We start from the raw sequence: 16374 nt of genomic DNA, 5'->3' as shown, positions 1-16374 counted from the left end.
TTAGATGTGAACAGATTTGCCTTATTAACAGAAAACATGTTTACATGCCTCATAAAAATATAATGCCTATTTATGTCAGTACATTTAACAAGATAGGACTGGGAAAGGAAGCTTATTAAGATAGCTATACTAACCATGCGTGTGAACTATGAGGCTGAAAAGAAAATGGCTAAACTATTTCAAACAGGTGTCTGCTAATTGTATATGCAACAGTAACACATTGCATTGTTTAACACAAGGTATCACTTTGCCAACTGCATACATGGGGTTCAATTGGTGTCATTCTTCTATCTGAATGTTCTTTGATCCAACCAAGGCTTCTGTTCCATAGAGCAGCTTTTGATGATTTCTTCTTCCCCCTGCAGCATTTCGCGCCTGCACCGAAATCTGCTCCGAAGGGTTGTACAACCCTTCAGAATAGCGTGGGAGGTGGTGTGGGTAGCTGCACTGGGGATTACTTGTGAGCTTGTGGGCACATTAGGAAATTTGTGGAACTATCTTAGACAGAATTACAAAACTGCTGCCATGGGTGGGCATGGCTAGTTACAAAGGACAAGTAACACTTCCAATGGAGGCATTCATGGGAAATTAAGGTGGCAGCACTCTGATACCACTTCGCTTTGAAACAATCCCAGCTACCAGTAAGAAAATATAAAAAGACTGTTAAAATAAAAATTGGGAGGGTTACTTGGGGCACATTGGTGCCTATGGGCACCATGTTGTTGCATACCCTTGGTGTAATAGCTAAAGTTGATCTGTGGAGGCTGGTGGAGGCATGGTCCAGTCTTTGGCAGGTGATTAGACTCGATTTTCTGCTTTGGTTTTGTTGTCGTTGTTGCTAATGATAAAAGGTGTATGGGCTATACGTTGATGCCATCTTCTGGACAAAAATGTAAATTTACCTATTATAAAAATTGCAACACTTTTATACCAAACTAAAATAAAATAGTATAAATTATGTAAAACTCCTAAAACAAATGCTTTCATTTTAAATTAAAATACAGATACATATTGATTTGATATATATAACCACCCAGAATGTACTTTATTGGGTAACTTCTAACACAACTCACTAACTCAGGGCCATATCTTACGCTGCCCATGAGCCAACAAGACCCACCACCAGTGCAACGGAAAGTTACTGCTTCCAAAAGCAATTGGAAACAAGCCAAAAACTGCAGGCAGGTTGATAATAGGGACCAGAAGGTCTGAACGTATTACACCAATTCTGCCCCAATTGCACTGGCTGCCTGTATGTTTTTCAGCCCAATTCAAGGTGCTGGTTTTGACCTATAAATGGTTCAGAACCACCTGATGGGAGTGCCTCTCCTGGTATGAACCTACCCATACACCAGAATCATCATATAAGGGCCTTCTCTATGGGACTCCTCCAAGGGAGGTAAGGAGAATGGCAGTAAAGGAGAGGGCCTTTTGACTGGTGGTCCCCCAGTTACGGAGTACGCTTTCCAGTGAGGGTTGCCTGTAGCCAATATTGGCCTGGTTCTGACAACAGGCTAAACCATGCTGCTTAACCACAAAATGGTTAAGGGAATGCATTAACATTAACATTAATGCATTCCATTAACCATTTTGTGGTTAAGCAGCATGGTTTAGCGTGTTTTCTGAACCAGGCCATTGTCATCCTTTTGGCACCTGGTTAAGACTTTCCTCTACTCTCATGTATTTGGTTGCATTTGATAAGGTTTTCAGTGGTCCTGAGATATTTATTGATGATTATTTCAAATAGTTTTTTTATGATGTTTTATATTGCGTTTTTAAGGGTTTAATCTTTTGTAAAACACCAGAGAGCTTTGGCTATTGGGCAGTAGAAGCATGTTAATGATCATGATTATATTAATAATAACAATAAGCAGCAGCAACAACAACAACAACAGTACAGTGGTAATTATGTCTGGGCTGTACTGCTTGAGGTGGGAGCTTCGGTGAGACAGAACGTTAGAAGCAGGAAAACCCTTCCATATACACTGGCCTTCAAAGGTTACAGTGACACCTAAATCAAAATCTGAACAGCAAAATCTGTTCAAAACTTTCTAAGAAACTGTTTGGAAACCAGAAAAAAAATTTTTTTTCAAACCAATCTTCACAAAACATAAAAGTAACCAAGTTGTAAGAAACAAGAGAGGTACAAAGCATCTTCCACTGAAACCTATGGCAAATTCACTCTGTTTAATCTTATTGAAGCTGGATTATACTGAGTTTTTTCGACAAAAAGTAGCAGTTTGTCTTAAAATATGTTGGGCAAGACATTTGTCAGTTACCTATGAATTGTATTTTCCTGCAGGAATTAATTTTTTGCAGTTCTTATTTCTAAAAAATTGAAAAAATGAAAATTGAAAAAATTGAAATCTTAGCCAATTCAAACTATTTGCAATTTTGACTTATGTACATATCCAAAGTATTATGTACATATCCAAAGTACTTTATATGTGATAAACATAGTAGCCCTTTCTTATGTTACAGTGCTGGGATTGGTCGGACAGGAGTTCTTATCACTATGGAAACAGCTATGTGTCTTATTGAGTGCAATCAGCCTGTTTATCCCTTGGATATTGTGAGAACCATGAGAGATCAAAGAGCCATGATGATCCAAACGCCTGTAAGTAATTGATATACAGTAACACACATACTTAAGCTGTTTATTTGAAAATATTGTTATTAATCTGTGTTGGCAAAATATTTTGTTTCTATGTTGAATGCAACATTTAACTTGGTATAGTATACAGACATTTGCACCCATGATTGGCAGATTGGAAGACAGCCTAGTAAATTCAAATATGGTCCTTATACTCCTTTATAGTGTGTTTTCCCCCATCTGCAGTGACCCTTTCTTCTTCAATAAATAAATAAATCTACACTATTTTTAAAGATTCTGATTGAACAACTATAAGTAACGGAACAGTATTATCTAACATTCAAATTAAAATGTATTATAATATAATTATATTCAATAATGTTGGCTATTTTAAAGCTCAGTGAATTAACTTGTATGTTTCAAAAAATAAGACAATCATTGAATTCCAGGGAATGGCAAACACAGCCAGAGATATCAGATCTGTAGAGCAAACCATAGCATAATAATTTGTTGAGTTTGATGCAGGTTTATTCATACTTAATTTAGACCCTTTGAAATCAATGGGTTTACAGGGAGTCTGCTCTTAAGTATGACTAATACTGGATCCAACCCATTGTACTCAAAACTCCCCTGATAGCTAATAAGCTCAAACAAATTGAAGTTTAATCCATTTTGATCTTTCTCAATATCCAGTTACATCCAGTTCGCACATAATCCCCAATTCCAGGGTTATACAGCCCAGGCGTTGGTATGGCTGTACAGGAGTGTGCCTTCTACACTGTAGGTAAAGGGTCCCCAACATGATGTCCATGGCACCGCCAAAACAAAACAAAATTATTATTTTTTTAATTAAAAAAAATCCCATGCACTTACATGGATGTACTTACATACTTAATTCTAACATAGGCTGCAACAAACATAAGAACATAAGTGCCATGCTGGATCAGACAAAGGGTCCATCTAGTCCAGCACTCTGTTCACACAGTGGCCAACCAGCCATCGGCCAGGGATGAACAAGCAGGACCCTCCCACCCATGTTCCCCATGGATCAAATATCGATATGAAGGTGATGTCCAAATGGTATATGTTAAAATATTGAAAGTGTTGTAAAGTCCTCAATCCATTACATTAAAGGAGGTGAGTGTTTATCCTTCCAATGTAGTATTGGGCGTTTAGCTCTCCAAAGAGTGCAGAGAATCCATTTGTTAATTTCCATTAAGGAAATAAATAACTTAAAAGAATGTGTACATCAGTAAATATTAAAGACTTCCACTACATTTTTTTCTGTTAAATAACCTTCCTGCAAAAAAAAAAAAAAAAAAAAAAAAAATACTGGTCAAAACATATGTTTAAAAGAAGCATTAGCTGTATTGTACCACCAGCAATTAGCTGAATTAGACAAGCCTTTATTAAAGAGATGTTGTGGTGTTCAATAAACACTAAGGTAGAGTTTTTGCCTGATAACATGCAGTCTACGATCTATACATTCCAAAGGTAGACACCAGACCCACTGATTTGTCATTTTGTGGTGGTGCCCATAGCAGTATCTCAAATTCCCAAATGCACCACAGGTCCAAAAGGGTTGGGGACCCCTGCTATAGGTTGTTATGACATCCAAACCCAGAGGTCTGGGTTGCTTAGGGGTAAGCAACCTAGAGTTAACCCAGCAACAAACCATGGGCAATTGTTGAGCTAACTCTGGGTTGTTTAACCACTAAACTCAGATTTCTGGGTTTGGAAAGTGGAAGTGGGGAGCAGGTAGGAAGCTTGTTCCCCCATGCGGCTGCACAAATTCATGGGTTGCTTAACCAGGAATTGGGCATTATTTTGAACTAAGTTATTGTCCTGATTCACACGTAGCGACAACCCTGGGTATAGGTTGAGCGTGGGTTGTAATTGAATCATTGATTGTTGTTGAATCATGGGTTGCCATTGTGGGTGAATTTGCACGATGGTCTAGTTATGGGTTGTTCACCACGAACCACCCAGAATTTGCAACCCAACAAGAAACAATAGGTTCTCTTCCTGGGTTGTTAACTAACAACCCATAGTAAAACCATGCAGAGTTCGCACATACCAAAATGATTCAGCAACAACCTATACTCAATCCATGTACTTGGATCGCACATGACAGCAACAAATCATGGGTTAAAATTACAGATAATATGCTGTGGAAGGTGATGGGGAATTTCCACAGCCATTTTGGATATTCAGTCTTCAATCAAGGGTTGGTACGTGATGTCCAAACCCTGATGCTATAGCTTAATTATGGGTTAAACAACCCACAGTTAACATAAAATTGGTAGTTAGGTTAATTGTGGGTTGTTTAATTCAAAATTAACCTTTAGTATCTGGATTCAGATGTCACATAGCAACTTCTGATCAGAGGTTGAATATTCAAAAAGGCTGTGGAAGCCACCATCCCGCAACATGGCAAATCTTGGGTTAATTAACCCATGATTTGCTGCCGTTACATGCTGTTCGTCATAAATAGTCATCATTTCTGCAATAATATATGCTAATATATTCTATCATATTTATAATATTTGCTTCAGAAGTCAGATATGCCCTCCAGGTTATTTTATGACATAGAAAAGTAGGATTTAATTCAGAGGGTTCAATATTGAGTCAACAGTTGACGTTTTAGCATAGGCTTAAAATTCATATTTCATTTTAAAGTGACATTTAATGTAACAGATTTTAAATATATATAATTTAAAAATTGTTTTATTTTAAGTATTCATTTTTATTCAGCTTGCAGAGTCCCCTTTACCAAAGGAATATCAGTACTGGCAGCACCCATCAACTGTTAGTTATGAAAAGAAGGGTGCACCTGGATTGTGTCTCATGCTTGCCTCCCACTCCCTTTGCCTAACCATGACAGATGATCAGCAAGGTCAGAACTGATATTGCTGATCCTCTGCTTGCTGCTGTGCACACAGTGTGGGAACAAACCATCTGTGCACTCCAGATGTTTCTCCTCCTCTTGTAACACATTTTCGTGATAGCGGTAGGGGAAATGTATGGATAGAAACATGTTTCTGCTTACATATATCTTTCTCTGGATCAGAATGCATATATTCAGTTCAGAGCAAGCATTTTAACCGTATGTCTGTGTGTATGCTGAGGTGAGTGAAGAGGTCTGATTTTAAGTTCCAGAAGGAAATTAAAGCACATATAGGAAAAGTGACTTATTGTTGTCTCAGCCATATAATAAAAACTAACAGTTCCATTTTCCCCTTTAAAATTTCACATTTCCACACATTGTCCACCAGATGGCATTGTCCTATTTGTATTTTCTGTGTTTCAAAAACAATTTTTGAATCTGATTTCTAGACATGGCTCTATTAAAAACAATACATTCTCTCATATGTACTCATCTTAGTTTAGACTTTTACTTTCTCAGAGTGCACTGAAAATTGTGGGATATATGGGGATTGAATCTAGTATTAAAATAGTGGAAAAAATACAATAAGTGGCATTGTACCACTGGCAATTATGCGAGCACTAGCAGGACTAACACCTAACTTAATGAAGTCATAACTGTTGTGCAACAGTTTGAGAAAGGCTGCACTAACTCTTGCATAATCCAGATGTTTTGGATTTCAACTCACATCAGCCCCAGCTAACATAGCAAATGGCTAGGAGAGCTGGAAGTTGTACTCCAAAATATCTGGACGGTACCAGGTTGGGGAAGATTTGTCTAATGCAACTGGTTGTGCAATCAATGGCGTGTGTAAATGGAATGAAAGTACTGGATTTGACACTTGCACGAGGATGAAGATGGGTTTTCCACCAGCAGTAAGAAGCTTTGTGCCAGCGAAAAGATGCCATTGGATGCAACTCTTAACCTTTGTATATTTATCCTATTTTTTAGTTTGAAAACAATTTCCAAAAGTGAGTAAAAGAATAAAGATAGTTTAACGAAGGTGACTTAATTACAACATCATTATTGATTCTATATTTTCAGCCTATAGAGTTTCTTGTATACAGAAATTAGATTTTTTTATTTATTCTAATAATCAGTAAGATTGTTAAACAATGCAACTTAAGCAATACTTGAAGAGTATAAGTGAAATCAGTCAGAGCAGGAAAATCTTGAGGCTGGAATTTAAAAGAATGTGGGAATTGTATCTTGAAGTTAGCTATTTACTTTGGGGGGATAGGAGTTAATATTTTAAAACTTTCCAAATACTTTTAATGCATTTTCAGCACAACGCCTTTCAGGTCTGCCAGCATATTGTTATAGTTCACTTTTAGTCTCTTAAAAATTCTGCTTTTCTCTGACTTACAAATGATTGCACTGTTTTTCCAGAGTCAATACAGATTCGTTTGTGAGGCTATTCTGAAAGTGTATGAAGAAGAACTTGTTAGACCCTTAAAGATATTACTGCATTAATAGGAAGCAACAGATACCTTTCAGAAGAATCCGTGTAAGACACTGGCCGCACTTGTTGTGCCATAACATTGCTTGCAAGAAATGTTGTCTGAAAATAATGAAGAACTGAAATGGACTTGGAAAAACTTCAGCACTATTGCACTTTATGTTGAAACTGAAAATCGATCTTTAAAACACTATGATTTTTCTGTGTTGGAAGACTTTCTCTTCATGCTTTGCTTCGAACAAACCACAGACTGAACGAACTCTGTGTATTCTGGATAACTTTCCAGACTTTGTTGTAGTGCCATATAGTCACTTTTTGTTTGAACTGCTACAAAAAAAAAAAAAGGCTTGGAACACTTTCATTGTTTGTTTGACACCTATCTTTTTAAAGCAACAATACACACAAAGCCATTTCTTCCGATGCTAAATTGATTTGCTGTGTTAAGATACTTGCTGTCTTTTATTTTGGCAAAATATTAGCAATATTATTTACTCTAGACACACTGCCTACTGAAGCAGCACATTTTGCCCTATGCCCTTCTAGAATCTAACCTGATTAGTAGTGGAAAGCTACAATCTGTTCTAACCCAGCAGTATCTGCATAAAGGCCCGTTCAACAAGCATTTTGTTTAGGTTTGGGTAGGAGGGACATTTGTTTTGAACTGGTAACACTGTTTCTCAGCATGTCATAACATTGGTGTGTTCTGAAACATCAGATGACATTACCTAATGGGAATGAATGCATGCATTTTGTCTTAACCCCTTAAGTGCCTTAGATTTACAGTGTATGTCTTAATGACAAAGCACTTGTATTGGCCCTAAAGGGGGAAGTATCATCATTACATTTATTTTAGCGGGTTCACATTTTAAACCATGGCCCTTGGTGCTTAGAATGTAGTACTGTACAGGGTCACAAAAATACCATTCCTTCTCTTTCTACAAGTACCTGCATGCAACTATGGCTAGCAGAAGAACCCGGTCCTATTAAATATGTAATAATTGTTTACTACTATGAAATGAAGTGGAAAATCTGACACATTCCTTTCAACTGGTAAAATGTTAGCAACGTGAAATGAAAAGCCAGTATGTTGTTTTAGAATTTGTTCCTCTATTTTACCCTTACACTGAGAAAAAGCTTTGTAACTTGAATAGGTTATAACTTCTTAATAGCACTGATATTCTGCTTTAAACTTGCAAATCCGAGATGAGCCTTCGCCAACACAATTGTTTTCCTTGAGTCCACATCTGCTGTTTCTTAAGTCATGTTTGTACTAGACTGTGCTTTTAAAAGAAAAGAAAAAAGAGTGTTGGGGGCAGAGGTTAAAATGCTTAAAACATGTAGTCCGCAAGTATTTTGGGGTCTCCATGTTTTGTGCATTGAAATTGTTTGTGTACCTCCTTTTAAAAGCTATGAGCATGTATGCAACTGGAGGTGGTTCATTGATACAGTATCTGAACTCATTCTAGGGTTATGTATACATTTTTGTCTCTTTTTTCAAAAATATTTCTAAGACAATTGAAGCCAACTAGCTAGTGAGCATTCCAGCTTTCTTGCACAGTAAGTTTGGGATTTAATTCTTTATGAAGACTTAATCTGCCCTACATTTAAATGTTTTGATTAATTGCCCAGTTATTTTTAAGCAGGATATTTAGCATACAGAATGTGGATATGCAGTATTTTTAAAATGAGCTTTTAAAAACTATATCTTATATAGTTTTGTCTTTATAGATATGGGATTGGTTGCACCTATGGAGGCATCCCTTAAGCAGAGTTCTGCTCCTGTTGTCAATAGGAGGGGGAGGCAACATTTGCTAATTCCACATCTCCCTGCAGCTGCTTGCATCCTCCAAAAATCTCCAGATTTGGAGAGTGCAAGTGGCTGCAGGGGAAAAACAACCTCTCCCTCCCACTTCTGCTAGTGGGATCCCTCCCCTTGACTAAACGCCTTCCATGGAGAGAAGGGGCCCTTCCATTTGTCTTCCAGATATGGTATATAAAGTTTATTCCCCATGAGTTTAAATTCCTTGGTGGAAAGGCCTAGCAACCTGTGCCATGATGCCAAATGAAACAGAAAATGTAAAGGCTTTAGACAATTTTTTAAAAGAACCTTATCAGCTGGACTGTTTTGCTTATTTACAAAGCAAATCTAGTAATCTGTTTCTAGATTTTACATCATTGCATTATTATCCTTCAATATAACTATCTTATTAGGTTAATGTAAAAATGAACACCATTGTCAGGGAATCAGTAATTGATTTCTTCTACAAAACGTATATTTCAATTGGTATTAATTATAATGGGCTCTTAAAATCTAATTCTTAACTTGTCCAGTCTGCAGGAATACATTTTTGTGGGTTTCACAAATTAGAGCAAGTTCTAAATGTGCTTTAAAGCTTCATTGGCTTTTGGTGGTCTGCTGCTGTTCAGCAGAGTGTGAGAAGTTGTAATGCATTTTTATTATGCTTAGGACAATTTCAGATGGCCAAGCACAATATGATATCTACTTCCAATCTTGCTGTGCAGTCATCTAAGCCATCCTTGTGTGTCAGTGTAAGCAATGTAAAACCACTTTTATAGAAACCCTATAGTTCTTACCAACCAACCAACCAGTCAGATGGCAGCTGGAGGACTCTGTTTTCATATGCTTGCTTCAGAAAGAATTTAGTACCTGGATTGTTTTCGTGCTTTTGATTTGGATATTGTTTCTCGTTATTATTTTATGCCATGGTGTTGATTAGTAAAGTAAATATTAAATTATTGCACTCCATGCTGATGAATCAATTTATGGTCTTAACAATTGCCAGCGTAAATTTGGAAATAGCATTGCCCTTTTTATAAACTTATCAAAAGGAAAATACTAGAGGGTTTATAGCAACATGGTATACATTGGTATTTTACATATGCTGATATTCTTAAGTGAGGTTGCCAAAGCAGTTAGAATCCATGAGAAACATTTATACCACAATGTATATTGTTGGGGGGTGGTGGTAAATTTTTAGTACTTTGTGCGTTGATCCAACATAGAGGCAGAAACATTAGCCGCCTTAAAGTCTCCATCTCCCCTGATATAAGCTGATTTAGGGCTTACTGTTCAGTAGCTATGAAGAAATATTGAAAAAAGATTAGTTTGGCAGGGTCACCAGCTAATCAACAAGCTATAGGAATTTCCTTTAAATGCACATATGGTAAAAATAGGATAATATTAAATCATGTCATGAAAGCGAATTTCCACAAAATGCATTTTCCCATTGTGGTATAAATAGCCTTTTACTAATATTTTTATATGGCCTAAAAGTTAATACTGCTAATTACTTTGCATTGGGTTATGAAGATCTGTATCAAGCTAAAAAGAAAAGAAAAATATTTTTTGTATGTGTTTCATTCTGTACAAAACATGAATGTATGTTTCTGGCATAATGACATATAAAGTGATGAGTGTTATGGATGTTGGATTTTATGGATAATTATTTTCTTAATATTTGCTAAAAAAAAAAAGAGGGGAGAAAAAAATTGTAACACTTCCTGTTTTTTAAAAAAAATTCATGTTGTTTTCATTGTAAATAAGAGCAATAGGGTAATAGTTTTGTGCCAATGTATGTTACAGATGTATGTTTTTTAATCTTGAAAACTATGATTATTTAAGGTACTTTTGAAGGTTTGTCTAATGCAGAAATCGATGACTCCACGACTTGTTAAAATTGCTTCTTTGCCTTTTTAGTTGTGTGGCTTTTGGGTGTGGTGGGGGTATACTTTGGGTTACGTTAAATATGAAGTACCCACAGTGTCAGTCATTCTCTGAAGAATATGACTTTAAGCGAGCCAGCTGATTATACCACTTAGACTACAGCATGGTCCCTCCAAATCTTTGGGGTAGAACATCCACCTACAGTGCTGCATTAATGTCCTAACAACATTACTGCTACCATAAGAACAAGACTGGTTCTCCTTGGTTATAGCCATTGGTATTTCCTATTCTCAAATGTACATGGTTAGACAACCAAGTTTAGGATTAGGCTATAAAGTATGTTAACTTAAAGCATTATTGATGCCTTTACTGAAGTAATAAAGTCTACCACATTTATACCGCATAGTCCAAACTATTGTGCTGCATTAATTTGCAATAAAAGTCATTCATGCTGCAACTTTCACTGGTAGCTTTCTCAAGGATTTAACAAATACTATTTATAAAATATCTTATAGTTAGCATATCCTACAGTGTAGCAATATCCCACAGCTACCAATTTAGAAATGCTGCCATCCTCTAATCACAGAAGGCACAAAATGCAAGTGAAGAGAGCTGAGGAGAGAGGTTTTTGACAGAACCAATATGGACAGCACCTTGCCACAAGCAATGTGAAGATAGAACTGCAGTATATATGGAAGGTAGAAAAGCAGCAGAAATGCTTCAGTTGCAGCTGTTCAGGGAGGCCAAGAAGTGGAAAAGTCATACATGGAATCTCAGCAGCTATTGCATCTAGTGGAGCAGAACTTCACTAGATAGTTGGAAAGGGTCTGTTTGATAGGATGCAGAATTACAAGTTTCTGGCCAGCAATTGGCAATGGATGGTTCCCAAAGCTTCCAAAAGTTTTGTAGGATGTCTAGCCCTACAGCATATTAACCCATGTGCAAGTGCCCTTCCTCACTCTTTGACTCAAAAAGGAGTGAAGGCATCTGGTACTATGTGCAGATTTCCCCACCCCGATTATTGGTCTTAAATTTACCTGTAGTTAGGAAGATTCACAAACTATTTAGGTTTGCATGTGATGTGCAAGGGAAAGTACTGCACATTATGTAAAACCTCCTCTGTATGTTCTAGAATGATGACCACAGTCTAGTTATCTTCATGTATATTTCACCACTATATGTTAACAGATATACTGGGCTTATGGCAATGCAAATATTCACACAGAGAGAATACAAGAAGAAGGCAATGGGGAAGACCTCACATTGTATTGGTTAATACACTAAGACTTTGGATTTGACAGAGTGGAAACAAGTGGAGAGGTAGAATGTTACTACAGCTCCTTTTCTTCTCCACTAGCCCCTGTGGCTGTTGTAATAGTACTCTTCATTGATAAGAGAATCAAGTGAAATGTATTCTCTTCACTTTGTGCAGTACCACTTTAAGCAGTCAGTCTCCATCACTGCAGTCCTACATCCAGTTGAGTGTGCTTAGAAACTTTATTAGGTGTACGAAACTAGCTGACGGGCCAACTTAGTGCATGCACTTAATTGAAAATGAATTCCTTTTGCCAATTGGATTTGTTTCCAAATAAATGAAAGAGAGAGATGTCGTAAACACAAATGCAGTGTCTTGGATCCAAAGTTCCTCTTGTGTAAGTGGGAAGCCCTTCTGCTTGTATAAGTGCCACCTCACAATTTCTGCTGATTGTCCTCCTGCTACAGACCCTGCACCATACCCCATGCCATTCCGGAGACTCCCAACCTTCAGGAGTGGGTTTTGGAGGCTGTAGTGAAGAGGAATCGGTGTGAAAGCCCAAATCTTTGGATCCAGATTGTTGTCTTAAATGGCATGTGATTTATGATCTACAGATCATAATCTTAAATTTAAATGCCTCAAAGGAAAGAAACATTGGGGACAGATGCGAAATCATGATAAAGTCCATTGTATAACAAAGTAGCATATTGATTTTTTTTTTAAAAAAAAAGATAGAGAAGTATGTTAAGATAAATATTGGAAGTGCTGGAAAACAGTTATATTTGCATTAAGCAGTCACGTGGCCAAGCTAGAAATATAATCCAAAGCTGAAATGGTTGTTTCTCAATCTTCTGAATGGTATAGTAAAAAGAAGAGAAAAAATTCATCTTTGTGCAGGACAATTGCCTATCTGGAGCTTTGATGGTTAAATTTTAAAATCCATAGGCTTTAAATGTTCCTCCACATCGATTGCAATCAGGTTGATAGAATTTTAAAGATATATTTAGGGAAACATTACCAATGGTGAAATTATATTGCCTTAAACCAAATGTTACTGGCAAATGGTTTATGTGTACAAGGAGATTTGAAGACCACTATGTTAATACTTTGGAAATGATTATTTAGAAATGAAGTAGTTACTTGGGAAATGAAGAGACTTTGACTGACAATACTGCTGGTGGAATTACTTGATATTTAACACAATTTTAAATATATTTCTTTTATCTAAATTTCTTGAATTTCAAAATAGTAGCACTTTATCTAATGCTTTACTACTGACAGAATTTTTGGACAAAACAAATTTGATATCAGATTGGAGAGTTGCTTAATTGATTCCTGTGCAGAGTTGATTGGGGTTGTTCATAGTATGAATGTGTTATCAGTGTGCTATCTTTCTAGCTTGTTTCCATTTGTTTAAACACACATTTCAGTATATCTAAAATCTTAGTCTTATCAGTTGCAAATGAATCCTAAATATTAATGCCTGTGTCTCAACCTGTGGTACTAGTACAGCATCATTTCTTATGATGTTCTACCAGTGCTGTTATTGATACATTAAGCATTTTTCTCTGGACTAGGTTTTAGAATTGCAATCCTCATAAATAACGATACTAAAAAAATCCCCACTAAAGAGCTGATTTTAAATTCCTTTTGATTTTCTCAGTGTCTCACTTGAATAAACCATTTAGTATGGCTAGGATCCATTGGGCTTTGCAGAGAGTTTGCCCATGTCCAGCACAGTTACTTGGGCTACCTTACACGCTACTCCCAGGCTTGGAACAACCCAAGGTGCTCTTTGGATGCTAATGTATATTCCTGCTTAGAATTATTTTTAAAATATTTGCTTAAAAATCTAGAAATCAGGAAGCTTTTTGTACTTAAGTTCTAAATTGCATGTTAAGAATAGGTAATGCACACACAAAAAATAGGTAATGTACAAAGAATAGTTGGGAAACAGGCAGTTCTTTTAGGCAGAGGCTCTAATATGATTAGAGGAGTTAAAACAGAACTAATTTGCTTTTTACTCTTTCTATTAGAATATATTGCCTAATTTCCCAGTGCAGTTATTTCCCAATATTAGGGACTGGGCTTCAAGTTTAACAATAATTCATATGGATACTAAAATCAGTGATCTGGTTCTCCTAGCAAATTCTAAAAGGACATTTTTGTGTTTGTGTGTGGGTTGGGTTTTTTTTTGTTTATTTTCTGGCACAGGTGCTATAGTATATGTGTAAATATAAAGGGTGTAAATCCAATCTTGTGTCTGGATCATATTCATAGTCCTATGAATAGCCATATTTATTTATTTTTGTTGCTACTGTTGCTAGTGGAAATGAGTTTGCATTTCTTCTGTGACTTTGCATTGTCCAGTTCAACTGGGTCTTGTGCTGCCTAGTGAGTTGGCTTCAAGCATCTCAGTAGGTCATCTAGAAATCCCAATATTATTGTGAATCTTCACACAAACTTGTTCCCATATAAACAGATTTGTCTTTGAATTTGTGTGTTTACATTTTAAAATAAAGGTTATTCAGCCATGAGCCTCTACCCTAAGCAGCAGGAGTTGTGCTCAGTTGAAAAAAAAACATGCACTTGAATTTGGTCAACACTGGACAATGTGAAAAGTATTCAGCGTTCATCACTGCAGCTACTGTATGCTTTAAAAGGGCCTTATGTATTTTGCCTGCATTGGAGTAAAAGGAGAGTTCTTGCCATTAATAAGGTACACTAATGTTCTACATACTATACCAGCAGCTCCCCAGAGGGGAAAAAATATATAACATTTAACAAATCTTGTTTTTAGTCTTAAGAGCAACTTCATTCTGTTATGTGAAATATATGCTGTTATACATATTTTGTGAATATATTTAATTTTGATTGACAAATAGTTGTCTAGGTACAAACTTGAAGAAAATATATAGTTTACTTGTGGATCTTAATTGTTTAATTGCAAAATAAAGATGTGCTTTAGTAATTTAAAGTTTAGAAATTTTGTTATTACTGAACATTTTCTGTGAGTATATTGCATAAGTTTATGTCGCTGGTGTGGTTTTGTGTGGGGGGGGGTTGTGTGGTTTTTTTTGACACCTTTGGACATTTTACCATCCATTTCTCCAATTTTTTTTTACATACAAATACATGCACGTGCACACACACATACACCATGAGGGAGTTATTGCTACAGATGTATAACCAGTGGTATTAAACTGCTTCAGTTTAGCAAACATCCCTTCTGAACAGTCAGCATGGGAGTGGGGGGAGATTCTGATCAGGACTGCAGAGGGGTCAAGGATTATAGTCCCCCTCCCCCTGCCACAGTCATGATCCAGTTCATTCCTGCCTACACACACCTAGCACTTCCAGAACTGGACAAGTCACAGAAGGGGGCTTCACTGATTTGTCCCATTCCGGAGGTTGTAGTTTGAGCTAATTTCTGGGATTGTGCTATGAAGTACTAGCTTCCCATTGTGTTCGGAGTCGTTCCTGCTAGTGCAGCATGATTGGTGCTAGTGAACTGCCAGTGTTGGATACCGCCCTTTTTCAAAAGATTGTATCCACCACATCCCCTCACCTCTTATGCATGGGAGAGCATAAACAGCATGTTCTGTGGGCACAGATTGCTTACTAGCTGTTGGGGGCTAAAAAGGGGGGAAACGAACGAGGGAGGGGAAACGTACATTGCCTTGGTGTGTATTTTTGCAGAATGTTGATATAAAAATATAAACCCTAAACAGAAGCACTCCACACTGCAACATTTTATTGTGGGGCCCCACTTCTATCCAGTTACTACCCCTGTCCAGTCCCCTAAACTGGCTTCCTGTATTGTCACTAAGCTAGACAAACACACCCTGGTACAGGGGAGGATGTTGTTTCATTGTTAGTGATGTAAATCTGAAAGCCATTCTAGGCAGATTCTGTATATGGAATGGGTGTGCCATGTCCTTTGCCTCAAGTAGCAAAATGAATTGGACCAGTCCTGGATTGGAGCATAACTTAAGGGACAGCTAGTTTAGGACCCTTTCCCCATTCCTTACAACAGTATAAAAACAACTGCATGTGGCATGCATTTACATGGTTCCCTATTATGGCGTCAACATGAAGAGTCTCTATGGTTACCCTGCAACAAAGGAAAGTAGCATTTTGTTTGTGGCAAATCTGCCCTATACAGACTGTCACTAAAAATAAATGGCAGGTTGATTGACTGCTTTAGGATATATGCATGGAGCCATTATCCCCACTGCAATCTTGCCATCACATGAGAAGGCTGTTGTATGGCCATGGGAGCCTTATTCCCTTGCCTTTTACTTGGAGGTAAAGGGCCATTATGATTCATTTGGACCGCAGATTCTAGATCACCCAAGTGGATGGAAAGTTCCAGAAATGGTGGTACACAGATGACTTTCCCTAGAGCATGATACACTGTGTCCTGCCTTGTTATCTTCAGATGGTTTAATTAAAT

General features: G+C 37.1%; 1 protein-coding gene across 1 annotated transcript in view; it reads left to right on the top strand.

Moving 5' to 3' along the window:
- PTPN4 (protein tyrosine phosphatase non-receptor type 4) overlaps positions 1-14895 on the top strand; it is a 109957-nt gene extending 95062 nt beyond the window's left edge. The window contains exons 26-27 of the mRNA XM_063116696.1: positions 2482-2617; positions 6909-14895. Coding sequence (XP_062972766.1) covers positions 2482-2617; positions 6909-6992 — 220 coding nt within the window. The 3' untranslated portion in view covers positions 6993-14895. The remainder of the gene's footprint in view (positions 1-2481; positions 2618-6908) is intronic.
- Positions 14896-16374: the final 1479 nt, after the last annotated feature.

The sequence above is a fragment of the Elgaria multicarinata genome, chromosome 2, assembly GCF_023053635.1.
Source record: "Elgaria multicarinata webbii isolate HBS135686 ecotype San Diego chromosome 2, rElgMul1.1.pri, whole genome shotgun sequence".
Classification (NCBI taxonomy): Eukaryota; Metazoa; Chordata; class Lepidosauria; order Squamata; family Anguidae; genus Elgaria; species Elgaria multicarinata.
The sequence above is the reverse complement of the archived record's forward strand: the minus strand, read 5'-3'. Positions and strand labels throughout refer to the sequence as shown.